The sequence below is a fragment of the Doryrhamphus excisus genome, chromosome 21, assembly GCF_030265055.1.
Source record: "Doryrhamphus excisus isolate RoL2022-K1 chromosome 21, RoL_Dexc_1.0, whole genome shotgun sequence".
Taxonomy (NCBI): domain Eukaryota; kingdom Metazoa; phylum Chordata; class Actinopteri; order Syngnathiformes; family Syngnathidae; genus Doryrhamphus; species Doryrhamphus excisus.
Genome location: NC_080486.1, coordinates 5,054,655 through 5,070,570, shown reverse-complemented (window position 1 = coordinate 5,070,570; position 15,916 = coordinate 5,054,655). Strand labels below are relative to the sequence as shown.

General features: G+C 34.1%; 3 protein-coding genes across 5 annotated transcripts in view; all 3 read left to right on the top strand.

Annotated features, from left to right (window-relative positions):
* The window catches only part of LOC131109194 (kinesin-1 heavy chain-like), a 29,903-nt gene extending 29,402 nt beyond the window's left edge, over positions 1-501 (top strand). The window contains exon 27 of the mRNA XM_058060912.1: positions 174-501. Within this exon, the coding sequence (XP_057916895.1) occupies positions 174-180 (7 nt within the window). The 3' untranslated portion in view covers positions 181-501. The remainder of the gene's footprint in view (positions 1-173) is intronic.
* Positions 502-1,275: 774 nt separating this feature from the next.
* trdmt1 (tRNA aspartic acid methyltransferase 1) lies at positions 1,276-13,957 on the top strand. Its single transcript, XM_058060917.1, has 11 exons — positions 1,276-1,421; positions 2,223-2,332; positions 2,423-2,499; positions 3,843-3,914; positions 4,106-4,171; positions 5,544-5,613; positions 6,858-6,926; positions 7,697-7,989; positions 9,265-9,322; positions 10,555-10,687; positions 13,534-13,957. The coding sequence occupies exons 1-11, from the start codon at positions 1,358-1,360 to the stop codon at positions 13,635-13,637; spliced, it is 1,116 nt and encodes a 371-aa protein (XP_057916900.1). The 5' UTR covers positions 1,276-1,357; the 3' UTR covers positions 13,638-13,957.
* A 115-nt stretch (positions 13,958-14,072) lies between these two features.
* The window catches only part of prkdc (protein kinase, DNA-activated, catalytic subunit), a 68,242-nt gene continuing 66,398 nt past the window's right edge, over positions 14,073-15,916 (top strand). For 2 of the 3 annotated variants that reach the window (XM_058060909.1, XM_058060908.1), the window contains exons 1-3: positions 14,073-14,713; positions 15,387-15,463; positions 15,534-15,638. In XM_058060909.1, coding sequence (XP_057916892.1) covers positions 14,548-14,713; positions 15,387-15,463; positions 15,534-15,638 — 348 coding nt within the window. In that variant the 5' untranslated portion in view covers positions 14,073-14,547. The remainder of the gene's footprint in view (positions 14,714-15,386; positions 15,464-15,533; positions 15,639-15,916) is intronic. The other variant, XM_058060910.1, reaches the window with a different exon arrangement.

Genomic DNA, 15,916 nt, shown 5'->3' with positions numbered 1-15,916 from the left:
CCAGTTATTAGGTTTCACACACGGCCATGTTTTTTTCTTAATAATCAAATGTTTCATTTAAAAATTACATTTTGTGTTCAGTCGTGGCTAACACTTTATCACACCACTGTATTTCATCCCGACAGGACTTTTTCCTTGCTTCCCATTCATCATTCCATGTCTTTTCTCAACAGCGCTTGAAGTTCAGCTGAGCCAAAGCAAGAAAATAAAGCCTCAGACACATTCATTCTTCTGACTCTTCAATCAAAGTGTACATTGGCGCCGCAGTTTATCATCTTTTTAGCTTTTATTAAAAAAAAAAGACTCAAGTTTTGTTATCACATACAGTACATGGTGCTTTGTTATGAATTTAAATGTAACATAACATGAATTAGACCATTACTTTATTGTAGCATGCCATGTGCATTTATTTTGCCATTTGGTGTAAACAAACAAATTTAAATTTCCACAATGGATTTGCAGATATTGCATTTATGTATTCCATGATATGGATCAATCTGTCCTGCCCCATCTGCTTTTCAATGTGCATTATGCAACAATGTTGTTCTAATTACATTAACTTAAATTAGCAATATAATTTTTACAGGTTCTCCAGGGTTATCTGCACTGTTCATACAAAAAAAATACAGACAGTTCATAGTAATATCCAGTCACTCTTTCATGGGTTCTGAATTGTATTTATATTAAAATAATATATTTACACTGGAAACTTGTCTTGGTGTTGTCTTAGTTCAAACAAACTAACAACAAATTAATCATTAACTTTTACTACATTGATTATAGGAGGAAAATAAGGTAATTATTGCAAAATAATCTAAAGCTGAAACTGAAAAAAATGTTTTTGCCGTAAAAACTGGTTACAGGTTATAAACAATATAACAATGTAACACTCAACAACAACAACAAAAAACATCTTAATGACAATTGCTATAGAAAAGAACAAAAAATAAACAACAAACATTCACTTTGTGTCGATCCGATACGGATACTATTATTGTTATCAATGTGGTCGATCGATCCACCCACCCAAAACAATTATATGGGTCACTCAAACGTGTGTACAGAACAAACTTCAATACTGCTTCCAGTATAATATTTATTATTATTTGTTACCTTGTGGTGTTATTTTCATATTTATTTATTTTCGCCATTAAAAGCAACTAGAGTTAGAGTATAAAATGGTTTATCGTATGCTAAAATGTCTGCAGGGTCTTTTTAAATGGCTATAAAACGAAAAGTAATTACACGTGACGTCACTTCCGTTGTAGAGTGTGTTTTGGGGTTTTTTCCCCAGTGGTGTTGCCGTAGCATTTCCGGTGCGGATATAGTTCCGGTAGCAGATTTGGTCGCTGTAGCGATGGAAACTCTCCGAGTGCTGGAGCTTTATAGTGGAATAGGTGGGATGCATTATGCTTTAAAACGTAAGTATATTGTTTTTCGAAAGAATTAGATAAACAATGGTTTATATATTATAGTCTATAGTCTATAGTTTATAGTCTACTTTAGCTTGCCAGTTATATGCATACACAAGCCTACAATCACTACAATTTAAAAGAACGGGTTGCAACTCGCTCCAAATTACATTTTTTTAATCTAAAACAATATAATAACACCACCACCGGCTAGCCAATGTTACCAATAGTAGTTTAAAGAAACATATTGTACAAATATAACAATTTTTGTGAATGGCTGTCACTTGCCGCTGTCTATCTACGACAAGCACGTGCGAGGAGCGCGTGCGCACACACAATCTGGAGTCATTTTAAAGCAAAGGTGAGCAAACTACGGCCCGGGGGCCACATGCGGACCACCAAGCGTTTGAATACAGCTCGTCAGTATGTCAACTTTTAACATACAAACTGGCAACATGATTTGCAAGTTGGATGTCTTATTTAGTAAAAAAACAAACAAACAATAACAAAACTGTAAAATTAAATTATATAGTTTGATGTGTCTGATGTTTAAAGTGCTCCTGAAAAAATGGATATGAGAACATACAGTTGATAGTATAACACTTATACAGATAATTTTAGACAAATAATTCAAGGAAAATTATAAGCATAAAATAGTGTGTGTGTTATATATATGTTTTGGCCCCCCTGGACAATGTTGTTAACACAATGCAGCCCACAAGTCAAAATATTTGTGTGTGGTTATGATAGCCTATGCGTTCAAATATGCTAGTAGCTAAACTTTGCCAAATTGCTGTTTTCTTTTTCCAGAGAGTGGCATATCGGCTGATGTAGTGGCGGCCATAGACATAAACACAACTGCTAATCAGATCTACAAGCACAATTTCCCAGATACACCACTCTGGAATAGAACCATTGAGGTGGGCGACAATCAGAGGATGAGGAATACAGTTATGGAATATCTTTCTAATATATGTATGAAAACCTGACTTTATTTCCTTTTCGGCTAGTGTATACCACTTGATGAGTTGAATGGATTGTGCTTTGATGTGATTTTGATGAGTCCTCCATGTCAGCCTTTTACCAGGTATGTGCCGGCGTACATTGTCTTGTAATTACAATTGCTTGTTTAAAACTTTTACATTTTCTAATGATGAAGGAAATACAAAGTAAAAAAACATAATGTAAGAATAGTAAATACAAAATCAAATCAGCAAAACCGATTTACACCATAAATATAAAGCCTACTTTTATTTAACCACATATTTACATTTCTTGAACATGAAAACATACCATGGAAAGATATGACTTAAAGAATCCTAACATGCTAACGTTAGCATGATAACACCAAGCATAATAGCACTAAATGTTTGTACAAGTGGTTACCTCTGAAAATTCCCCAAAAATATATAATTATGTAAGCTAGCATTAGCTAATGTATGCCAATGTTAGCATGCTAACACCAAGCATAATAGCACTAAATGTTTGTAGAAGTGGTTACCTCTGAAAATGCCAAAAATATGTATAATTATGTAAGCTAGCATTAGCTAATGTATGCTAATGTTAGCATGCTAACACCAAGCATAATAGCACTAAATGTTTGTAGAAGTAGTTACCTCTGAAAATTCCCCCAAAATATATAATTATGTAAGCTAGCATTAGCTAATGTATGCCAACGTTAGCATGCTAACACCAAGCATAATAGCACTAAATGTTTGTAGAAGTGGTTACCTCTGAAAATGCCAAAAATATGTATAATTATGTAAGCTAGCATTAGCTAATGTGTGCTAATGTTAGCATGCTAACACCAAGCATAATAGCACTAAATGTTTGTAGAAGTGGTTACCTCTGAAAATGCCAAAATATATATATAATTATGTAAGCCTGCATTACCTAATGCATGCTAACACCAAGCATAATAGCACTAAATGTTTGTAGAAGTGGTTACCTCTGAAAATGCCAAAATATATATATATAATTATGTAAGCTAGCATTACCTAATGCATGCTAACACGAAGCATAATAGCACTAAATGTTTGTTGAAGTGGTTACCTCTGAAAATGCCAAAAATATATATAATTATGTAAGCTAGCATTAGCCAATGTATGCTAACGTTAGCATGCTAATACCAAGAATAATAGCACTAAATGTTTGTAGAAGTGGTTACCTCTGAAAATGCCAAAAAAATGTATAATTATGTAAGGTAACATTAGCTAATGTATGCTAACGTTAGCATGCTAACTCCTAGCTTGATAGTGCAAAATATCTGCTTAACTTCATATTCATGAAAATCGCAAAAATGCTTGTATGTTAATGCTCAGCAATGCTAACACATGCTAACACATAGCATAGTAGTGTCTACCATTGAGAATGGCCAAAAATGCTACTATGCTAATGTTATTATAATTTATAATGTATTTCTCTCTGTAGGTTGGGGCTCCAACGTGACATCACTGATCCCAGAACTAAGAGCTTCCTCTACATTCTTGATCTCCTTCCGAGGTTTTTTTCCTGTTTTGTTTCCATCCATCCATTTTCTATGCAGCTTATCCTCAATAGGGTCGCGGGTGTGCTGGAGCCTATCCCAGCTGCCAGGGCACATACTATAACCATTCACACTTGCTTGCTTGGTGCCTTACTTGTATACAAAATCTATAATAGTGTTAACATGAATATGGCTTTGTTGTTGTCAGGCTGAGCCAGCTTCCTCGATTCATCCTGCTAGAAAATGTTAAAGGATTTGAGAGCTCCTCTGCCAGGTAATCAACATTCCTTTATATTGCAACATTTTTCTCCTAAATTTACCACTTTATTCTTGTAATGTTGTGACTTTTTTTCCTTAGAAATCTACAACTTTTTTTTGTAAATGTACGACTTTATTCACGTAATATTGAGTTTTTTTTCTCATAAATGTTCGACATTATTCACGTAATATTCAGACTTTTTTGTCATGAATGTATGACTTTATTCTTGTAATATTATGACTTTTTTCATAATTTGATGACTTTATTCTTATAAAATTATGACTCTTTTTCCTAACAAACCTACAACTTTTTTCTCTGAAATGTACGACTTTATTCTCGTAATATTAATACTTTGTTCTCCTAAGTGTACGACTTTATTCTTGTAATATTACAAAAAAATTTCATAAATTGATGACTTTTTTTTTTTATATTATGACTATTTTCCTCATAAAATTACAACTTTTTTTCTCGTAAATGTGCGACTTTATTCCCGTAATATTAAGACTTTTTTGTCATATGTACAACTTTTTTCTCGTAAATGTACAACTTTATTCTCTTAGTATTAAGACTTTTTTCCTCGTAAATGTACGACTTTATTCTTGTAATATTACAATTTTTTTTCATAAATTGATGACTTTATTCTTGTAATATTATGACTATTTTTCCTCATAAACATACAACTTTTTTCTCATAAATGTACAACTTTATTCTTGTAATATTATGACTTTTTTTCTCATATCTACAACCTTTTTCTCGTAAATGTACAACTTTATTTTTGTAATATTACAACTTTTTTTTCATAAATTCATGACTTTATTCTTGGAATATTATGACTATTTTTCCTCATAAACCAACCACTTTTTTCTCCTAAATGTACGACTTTATTCTTGTAATATTACAACTTTTTTTCATAAATTGATGACTTCATTCTTGGAATATTATGACTATTTTTCCTCATAAACCTACATCTTTTTTCTCATATATGTACGAATTTATTCTCGTAATATGACTTTTTTCTCATATCTACAACTTTTTTCTCAGAAATGTACGACTTTATTCTCGTAGTATTAAGACTTTTTTGTCATAAATGTACAACTTTATTTTTGTAATATTACAACTTTTCTTTCATAAATTGATGACTTTATTCTTGGAATATTATGACTATTTTTCCTCATAAACCAACAACTTTTTTCTCGTAAATGTACGACTTTATTCTCGTAATATTAAGACTTTTCTTCTCGTAAATGTATGACTTTATTCTTGTAATATTATGACTTTTTTTCATAAATTTATGACCTTATTCTTGTAATTTTAAGACTTTGTCTCATAAATGTATGCAAATGGAGCTGATGGAGATCCTTCTGACATGATTTTCTGATTTTTGCAGGCAATGTTTAGTGGAAACGTTAACCAAATGCGGCTACACATACCAGGAGGTCATGGTCTCCCCCACAAGTGTAAGAACATCACTTCTTCTTGTCATTTACAATTGAGAGGTGGGGTACACCCTGGACTGGTCGCCAGCCAATCACAGGGCACATATAGACAAACAACCATTCACACTCACATTCATACCTATGGACAATTTGGAGTCGCCAATTAACCTAGCATGTGGAATGTGGAATTTGGAATGTGGGAGGAAACTGGAGTACCCGGAGAAAACCCACGCATGCACGGGGAGAATGTGCAAACTCCACACAGAGATGCTCAAGCGGTGAATCGAACCCGGGTCTTCCCGATCTCCTGACTGTGTGACCACCATGCTAACCAACTCAAGTCCTGGTCTACCTAGTTCTTATACTAAAAAAGTGCCCGCTTAAGTTGACGTCAACACACATCTGCAGGGCAGCCCCTCCCTACATACAAAATATGCACTGTACGGAATTGTGGCGTGGCTTTTTAGCTGATAATTATGACGTTTTAGCTCATAATTATGACTTTATTTTGGAATTATGACTTTTTTCTCATAATGATGACTTCCCTGTCTTGTAATTATTACCCTTTATTTTGTAATTTTGACTTTTTATTCCCTAATTATGACTTTCTTATATTATAATTGTGACTTTGGAGCTCATAATTTTTGACTTTTTGTCATGCAATTATATCTTTTTATCTCATAATTGTGACTTTTATCATGTAATTGTGACTTTTTAGCTCATAATTTGACTATTTATCTTGCGATTATAACTTTTTATCTCATAATTTCACTTTTTGTGTCATAATTGATTTAGCTCATAATTTGGATTTGGACTTATCTTTCAATTATGACTTTTTATCTCATAATTCCACTTTTTGTCTCATAATAGCTCAGAATTTAGACTTGTTATCATCAAATTTTGACTATCTTATAATTATTACTTTTTTATTTCACTTTTTGTCTCATAATAGCTCAGAATTTAGACTTATCATCAAATTTTGAGTTTATTTTGTAATTATGACTTTTTTATTTCACTTTTTGTCTCATAATAGCTCAGAATTAAGACTTGTTATCATCAAATGTTGACTTTATAATATGTAATTATGACTTTTTATAAAGTCATTATGACTTTTTAATCTTCTAATTTCTACTTTTCATCTCATAGTTCTGACTTTCCATTGGGATATTTTTAAAAAAATGAATGGCAAATTTGTGTACAGGTTTATTTCAACTCCATTGTGGTTATCTATGGATGTAAAACTCCTACTATCTTTATGCATTCAGGTTGGAATGCCAAATTCAAGACTGCGTTACTTCCTGATGGCAAAGCTTTCTACCCTGGCACACTCCAAGGTGAGAGCGTATTTATGATAGTTATTAATATTATTGTTATGTCCCAGCAGGGGAAACGGGGATGGATATTATTTGATATTCACAAAAGCACATGAGATGAGCTAAAGATGCTCGGGGTCCATTTCGAACGAGAGAGCCACATTTTTATTACCGTTGTGGATTGTCGCTCGGAACTTGTACCATCTAGCTAACAAACCTCACCTTTGCCCTTTTACGCCTGGCAGAGGTGCGCTAACTACAGTATTAAACTGTAGTAGATGTTTGTGTACTAGAATCATATTGTATGGCCTCATCTTGTAATATATTTGGAATGGTAATGGTTTAATTTCATTTGAACATGCATCAGATTACAATTGAATGCATCACATAATCAGTTCACAGTTCCACATGTCCAAAAGGAGTAGGAAGAAGCAAAGCTTATTAAATCCTACCCCTACATCTGGTACTTTTACAATCAGTAACTGTTACATTTGTTCACTTCCTGCTTTCCTAATATAATTTAAATTTTTTTTATTTTTATTTTTATTTTTATTTTTATTTTTATTTTTATTTTTATTTTTATTTTTATTTTTATTTTTATTTTTATTTCTATTTCTATTTCTATTTCTATTTTTATTTCTATTTTTATTTTTAGTCACATACCGAAGTACGAGGTGATATGACCATACAATGACATAATGGGTACCATAGTAACTGTCAATATGGTGATCAGTAACTGTTACATTTGTTCACTTCCTGCTTTCCATAATACAGTTTTATTTGTGTCCTAGAAGTCCTTCCAACCCTCTGAAGAGCCTCCAAGTCCTCTGAGTCCAGTTGACTCCCTGACAGAAGAAAACCCCAGCCCAGGTTTCCTGTATAAACTGGAGACAACAACTGAGGTTCTGAGGAAGGTGAATCAGAATATGGATTTATCTGTCAGGCAAATCCAGGATTTCCTGGAACCAGAGGAGAACATGGACATTGAGCAGTACCTCGTTCCTCATAAAACATTGTTGCGTTATGCTCTGATCTTGGATATTGTCACGCCCGTCTGCCGGAGGTCCGTCTGCTTTACTAAAGGGTGAGTCTGCTACTTTAGTCTCATTTGGGCTAACATTTTATTTTACTCACTTTAAATCGCAACTTCCTGTATGTCTTTCTCGTCTGCCGTGCTGATCTTTTTCTAGCTTTTAGTGCAGGGGTGTCCAATGTGCGGCCTATGGGCCACTTACGGCCCGTTGCTGTTTTTTATCGGCCCACAGCACATTCAAAAAATATAATTTCACATAGTTTAAGAAGAAACAAAAATTGAAAAATCAGCAGTAATTGTAACAAAAGGTCTTAATTTTACATGGTCTTAATATTATTTAAAAAATATAACAAATGTAAGAAAAATAACTTAAGTTAAATTATTAATAGATAAATTAATTAAATTAAATATTCAACAGAAAATATTTTTTTAATAAGAAACAACACAAATTTTAAACTCAGTATTTTTAACAGTCTTAATTTTATGTCTTTAATATAATATTATATAAAATAATATAATATTATATAAAATTATATAAAATATTATAAGAAATATATAAGAAAAGAAATAACTACATTAAAATATTAATTCAAGCTAAATAAATAATATTAAACAAATTTATTTTTTTAAATAAGAAACAACAAAAATAGAAAAATCAGCAGCAATTTGCAGTCTTAATTTTACAAGGTCTTAATATTATAAGAAATATATAAGAATAAGAAAATACTATATAAAAACAAAGTTAAAATATTAATGTAAATAAATAAAAAATATTAAACAAAGACTTTTTTTTTGTTTTTGGAACATTGTGATACGATAAAGTTATGTCACAAGAACACTGTCAAAATATTATGGGAATAAAGTCATATGAGAAAAGAAAGTTGAAGGAATTGGAACATAAAAAAAGCAGAAATGTGATTTTTTTTTTTACTAGAATAACTTTAAAATATTGAGAGGGTAAAAAGTTACAATTTTATAAAAATAAACTTGTAAGAAAAAGTAGCATTGAGTTTAAATATAAATATGAGAAATAAAGCAAAGAATAGAGTTTAACTTTTGGTCAAAGAGTCATAATGTTACTGGAATAAAGTCAAAATATTGTAATATATAATAAAATCATAATTACCAGAAGAAAATTTGCTAGAAAAGCATTTTTTAATACCTTTTCTCACAAAGCTGAGATGCATTTTTTATTTTGGAAATACTTTTATATGAACTTCTTGGCATATACAGTACTTTTTGATTGATGATGATTTTATGATTTTTCCAAAGCCAAGGGGTACCTGGGATGATGAGAACATTCTTTCTTGTTGTTGTTATTAAAAGGTATGGGCGCTATGTGGAAGGAACCGGCTCAGTGCTCCAGAGCTGCATGGAAACGGAGGTAGGTTTGGAATTGTTGGATATGGTCAACCACTGGACAAACAAATAGAAATAATAATAATAAACAGAAAATCTTTTTAACCAGTTGTACCATATATTTGAACATATTAATTACCAACTATGAACTGGTTTACACATTTTAAATCAACTTAGAAGTCGCATGAAAACACTGTCTTTTTCACCCAAAGACATAACAATATAATATTTTTATGCTCGACTGAATGAATGAATGAATGAATGAATTTGACTGTCAACATTAGGGTTTAACTATGCAAGCTCAACAGAAAGTGATCAGAAGCTGCATTTCCCCTTTTTTTTTAGTTGGGAACTGATATTTCCCTGAAACTTCCCGGGATTAACATACATTCATTCATTCATTTTCTAGGGAGGGATGCTGGAGCCTATCCCAGCTGTCTTCGGACGAGATGCGGGGTACACACTGGACTGGTGGCCAGCCAATCACAGGGCACATATAGACAAACAACCATTCACACTCACATTCATACCTATGGACAATTTGGAGTCGCCAATTAACCTAGCATGTTTTTGGAATGTGGGAGGAAACCGGAATACCCGGAGAAAACCCATGCATGCACGGGGAGAACATGCAAACTCCACACAGAGATGGCCATGGGTGGGATTGAACTCAGGTCTCCTAGCTGCGATACGCGGTAACCACTCGACTGCCGTGCAGCCCGCATAAAAAACATTAATTCATTCATTTTCTACCGCTTATCCTCACAAGGGTCGCGGGGAATGCTGGAGCCTATCCCAGCTGTCTTCGGGCGAGATGCGGGGTACACCCTGGACTGGTGGCCAGCCAATCACAGGGCACATATAGACAAACAACCATTCACACTCACATTCATACCTATGGACAATTTGGAGTCGCCAATTAACCTAGCATGTTTTTTGGAGGAGAAAACCCACCCATGCACGGGGAGAATGTGCAAACTCCACACAGAGATGCTCAAGCGGAGAATCGAACCCAGGTCTTCCCGATCTCCTGACTGTGTGACCACCATGATAACCAACTCAAGTCCTGGTCTACCTAGTTCTTTTATGTATACTTAGGACTTTATTTTGTAATTATGACCCCGGTCTTTTTTTAGTTGGGAACTGATATTTCCCTGAAACTTCCCAGGATTAACATTTTCTTCAAAATGTCCTCACAACACGTCACTGCAATCCACACATATCCACTCTGACCAATTCATTTCCTTTTGTGTGTAGATGGAGAGTGTGTTTAAGCATGTGGACCAGTGCTCCAAAGACGACGACAAACTCCAGCAGCTACTAAAATTGAAGCTACGCTACTTTACTCCCAGAGAAGTAGCCAACCTAATGGGATTCCCCAAAAGTTTCTGTAAGTTCAAAGTACTTTCAGTGTTTTAATTGCGTATTGTGGAACCTGTTTAAACCAGTCATGAAGAAGTCTAGATTAGGTTCGATTTTCAGTGGAACACATTTAAGTCATACTGGTGTCTTCCCAGTAGTTTTCACTTCATGGTAGGCTTGAGTACTGGTACTTCCTGAACATCCTCACACTGATTTCATTGGACTTTCCCATTGTTCTGTTGGCCTGATTTACACACTAATATACAATATTTTATACTTGCAAGGTATGCTGGGTAACATCCTGCTGGGAAAGTGTGCACGTGGGCTTCCCAGCATGCCTTACGGGTTGTCAATTTAAAAAAAGATAGACTTCCTTTATTGTCATTGCACAATAACACAGCAGTGAAACTGCCAATGAAATGTTGTTGCCTGGCTCCCGTATAATAAATAATAATATTAATAACAATAATTATTATATTAATTATCTATATTATTGTAAAAATATTATATTATTATGTCTATTGGGTAATACAAGTGGAAACGTGACTATAGGGGTGCTATTTCATGTATACAGGTCTCTAATAGTTATTCTAATATTTAATAGTTCTCTAATAGGCTTATTTTCTATTATGTCTACTATATTGGGTAATACAAGTGGAAACATGACTATAGGGGTGCTATTTCATGTATAGAGGTCTCCAATAGTTATTCTAATAATTAATACTTCTCTAATAGGCTTATTTTCTATTATGTCTACTATATTGGGTAATACAAGTGGAAACATGACTATAGGGGTGCTATTTCATGTATACAGGTCTCTAATAGTTAATAGTTCTCTAATAGGTGTATTTTCTATTATTATGTCTACTATATTGGGTAATACAAGTGGAAACATGACTATGGGGTGCTATTTCATGTATACAGGTCTCTAATAGTTATTCTAATAGTTCTCTAATAGGCTTATTTTCTATTATTATGTCTACTATATTGGGTAATACAAGTGGAACTGTGACTATAGGGGTGCTATTTCATGTATACAGGTCTCTAATACTTATTCTAATAGTTAATAGTTCTCTAATAGGCTTACTTTCTATTATTATGTCTACTATATTGGGTAATACAAGTGGAAACGTGACTATTGGGGTGCTATTTCATGTATACAGGTCTCCAATAGTTATTCTAATAGTTAATAGTTCTCTAATAGGCTTATTTTCTATTATTATATCTACTATATAGGGTAATACAAGTGGAAACGTGACTATAGGGGTGCTATTTCATGTATACAGGTCTCTAATAGTTATTCTAATAGTTAATAGTTCTCTAATAGGCTTATTTTCTATTAATGTCTACTATATTGGGTAATACAAGTGGAAACGTGACTATAGGGGTGCTATTTAATATATACAGGTCTCTAATAGTTATTCTAATAGTTCTCTAATAGGCTTATTTTCTATTATTATGTCTACTATATTGGGTAATACACGTGGAAAGTGACTATAGGGGTGCTATTTCATGTATACAGGTCTCTAATAGTTATTCTAATAGTTAATAAGATTAAGATTAAGATTAAGATATGCCTTTATTCGTCCCTCAGTGGGGAAATTTGTATTGCACAGCAGCAAGAGTACAGAATCAGTTAAGCAGTACAAAATACACAATATAGAAAAATAAACAATATAAACGACCCAAGTATTAACAAAAATCAACAGTTTTTCCCAGAGTTATATACAATACAGTATGTAGATAATATGAGACGAGATGAGATATATGACCAGTCTATACACTGAGGTCTTGTTAGGGAGTTAATATGAGGCATTATGGAAATACTTCACATAGAACTTAGTATATTGCATTTAGAGCCCTTAATATTGCACATGGAGGTTGATCAGATATTGCACAGTGAATGGGGTCTGGGGTAACTATACTGAATGTAAAAAGCAAAGTATTGCACAGATGTACATAGCAGTGTAGAAGTCTATCGGGAGCAGTGCTGGTTGTACAGCCTGACAGCTGCAGGAAGAAAAGACCTGCGATATCGCTCCTTCACACACTTGGGGTGAAGCAGTCTATCGCTGAAGGAGCTCTCAAGTGCTGTCAAAGTGTCCTGCAGGGGGTGGGAGTCGTTCTCCAACATGGATGATAGCTTAGCCAACATCCTCCTCTCTCCCACCACCTCCACTGGGTCAAGGGGGCAACCCAGTGCAGAGCTGGCCTTCCTGATGATCCTATCCAGTCTCTTCCTATCCGCAGCCGAAATGCTCCTGCCCCAGCAGACCACTCCCTGGAAAATGGCTGAAGCCACAACAGAGTCATAGAACGTCTTGAGGAGTGCCCCTTGCACTCCAAAAGACCTCAGTCTCCTGAGCAGATAGAGTCTGCTCATGCCCTTCCTGTAAAGTGCATGAGCAATAATAATAATAATAATAATAGGCTTATTTTCTATTATTATGTCTACTATATTGGGTAATACAAGTGGAAACGTGACTATAGGGGTGCTATTTCATGTATACAGGTCTCCAATAGTTATTCTAATAGTTCTCTAATCGGCTTATTTTCTATTATTATGTCTACTATATTGGGTAATACAAGTGGAAACGTGACTATAGGGGTGCTATTTCATGTATACAGGTCTCCAATAGTTATTCTAATAGTTCTCTAATAGGTTTATTTTCTATTATTATGTCTACTATATTGGGTAATACAAGCAGAAATGTGACTATAGGGGTGCTATTTCATGTATACAGGTCTCTAATAGTGGTAAAAAATGCATTTAGAAGGTTGTAAAACATTTTTTATGCTCCCAACTATAAATTATTTGTGATTTGTGTAATATGTCATCACATGGCTGTATTTTTTTTATTGTCTCCCTTTTAGCCTTTCCTGCGCAGATCCCCATCAAGCAGCGTTACAAAGTCCTGGGAAACAGCCTCAATGTTGTGGTGGTGGCTTCATTGCTCCAAGAACTCATCTCTTCCTAGCACTTTTGTACCTGTGGATATTTTTATTACCTAATGCTGCTGCCAAACATTCCCAATTTCTTTCGAAACTGGGCTAATGTTCCAAAAATAACAAGACATATGAAAATGAAAATAACCCTATTTTGTTTTTGTTTTTTTAAATGTGTCTTTGCAGTTGTTTGATATCATAATCACGCCATTATGTTGTACAGCAGATGCCATTGGTAAGTGAAAAGGAATCTTGCTTAAGGTCATTTGAGTGTATAAACTGTATATATTTAATACTATGTTTATAATTTGGAGTCTGTGTGTATTAAATATATTGAAACAATGGATGGGAAAACGCAGGTCTGGTCCCCAAAGCGGGACATTTTTTTTAAATCTTCCAACAGGCAACCACCGAATGAATGTCAATAGAGGGAACTTCTATTTGGCGCTAACACTTTCGCGCCCAAACCACAAACCACGCCCCAAGCTAACAACAGAATGGGTGAGTCATGCCCTCTAGTGTCCACTTATACGGTATGTATATTTTATTATTTTTAACACGAAAACACAACTTTAAAAGTTATTGGTTGGTTGAGGAGCATTACAGTTAAAATAGTTTGTATTCATGCGTTAATTAAAAGCGTCTACTGCACCTGCTGTGATGTCAACAAGGGTGGTGTGGACAATACTGCATATTATATCAATCCCATACTGATATTTTACATACCGAGATCATGTTTTAACACAACGCGTGACAAAACCGTGTATTTTCAACAAACTGTTACTGTTATTGAATATAAATCACTTAACGTCACTGGCACTGATATCGACACTATCGACGTTTGTCTCGATCCGCCAAGCCGACTAAAACTACTTCCGCATTGCATACGTCACTATTGGCTCCTCCGTGGAGCCTGCTAGCACATGTTAGCTTTGGTCAGAGATGTCTTCCTCAGCAAACAACGCCTCCGGAGGCATTCACGGTTTCCTCCTGAAGCTTCATGAATCCTTGGCAGACGAAGATAGCCGGCGTTCGTCTTTGGAATGTCAGGACTTGGTTGGGAAGTTGGGGGAGACGTGCATGCTGACACCAGCCGACAATGAACTTGGTAAACAATAACAGTCTCGTCACAAAAGTGAACGTTTTTAAACAAGAATTCTTTATGTGCGAGGCAGCCATTTTAAGTGTCATTAACTTTACATTGTTGTTTTTATACTAAAGCGACCGGAACTCAATTAGTTGATAGAGATGCTAGTCTCCTTACAGCGGGGGTGTGCGAGTCATGAACGAGTCGTTTAGAACTTGTGAGTTAAAATTTTTCGAAAGTAACTAAATTAACACGTCAATGATTCTGCAACTTTGACTCAAAATAAAACCCCTTCCCATTGCCGCACAGACTCACGGTAGCAACTTCTTGCGCATTTCCGAGTTTCTTATACTGCACTTTGTGACGAGTGACTCGAATACCCGATTCACTTCAGTGAGTGTCTCAAGAAATCGAGTCGGTAAAAGGAATTACGTTTCCTATCACAAGTCCAAGGTGCTCGTGGTGATTCGGTATTCACCATGTGTTTTTAATTTGATGATTACTAGATAGTAAATGACAATACGATTACTATTGTCATGTACTATGACTACAATGCAGTCCTATGTAATGTAAGAAACTGTACATGTTAAATTCTCCAGCAGAAGCGTTCCAATCAGTTCTTTAGATCTATGAATGATATTCTGTCACCCACTTGGTTCTAAAATGTTCCAATGATGGTATTTGTCCCTCGAAGCTCTGCAGACATCGTTGCTGTTTTCTAAAGACTACGGTCTCCTCAGCTTCCTGAAGAAGTCTTTGACACACGATGAGGTGAGTTTCAAATAGACTACACTATGTGTTCAAATGGCATCATGATGATAAGCGTGTGTTTGTTTTGCAGTTCCGGGATGCCAGACTTAAGACTTTGTGTGTTCTGGAGAACTTTATGGAAAAGCTCTCTCCAAGAGTCCAAGGTTGGGAGAAGACCTACGCCATAGACATCAAAGTATGTACGATTGTGAATTTCGGTTAAAATAAATAAATAAATAAATATATATATATATATAATAATAATTTAAAAAATAATATATGTATTATATTAATATTACTTTTTTTTACAATAATGTATATAATAATTATATATAATAAATATAATAATAAAAATATAATAAAAATATAAAAAATATATTTAAAAAATATTTTTATTATTATTATACTAATTATGATATATATATATATATATATATATATATATATATATATATATATATATATATATATATA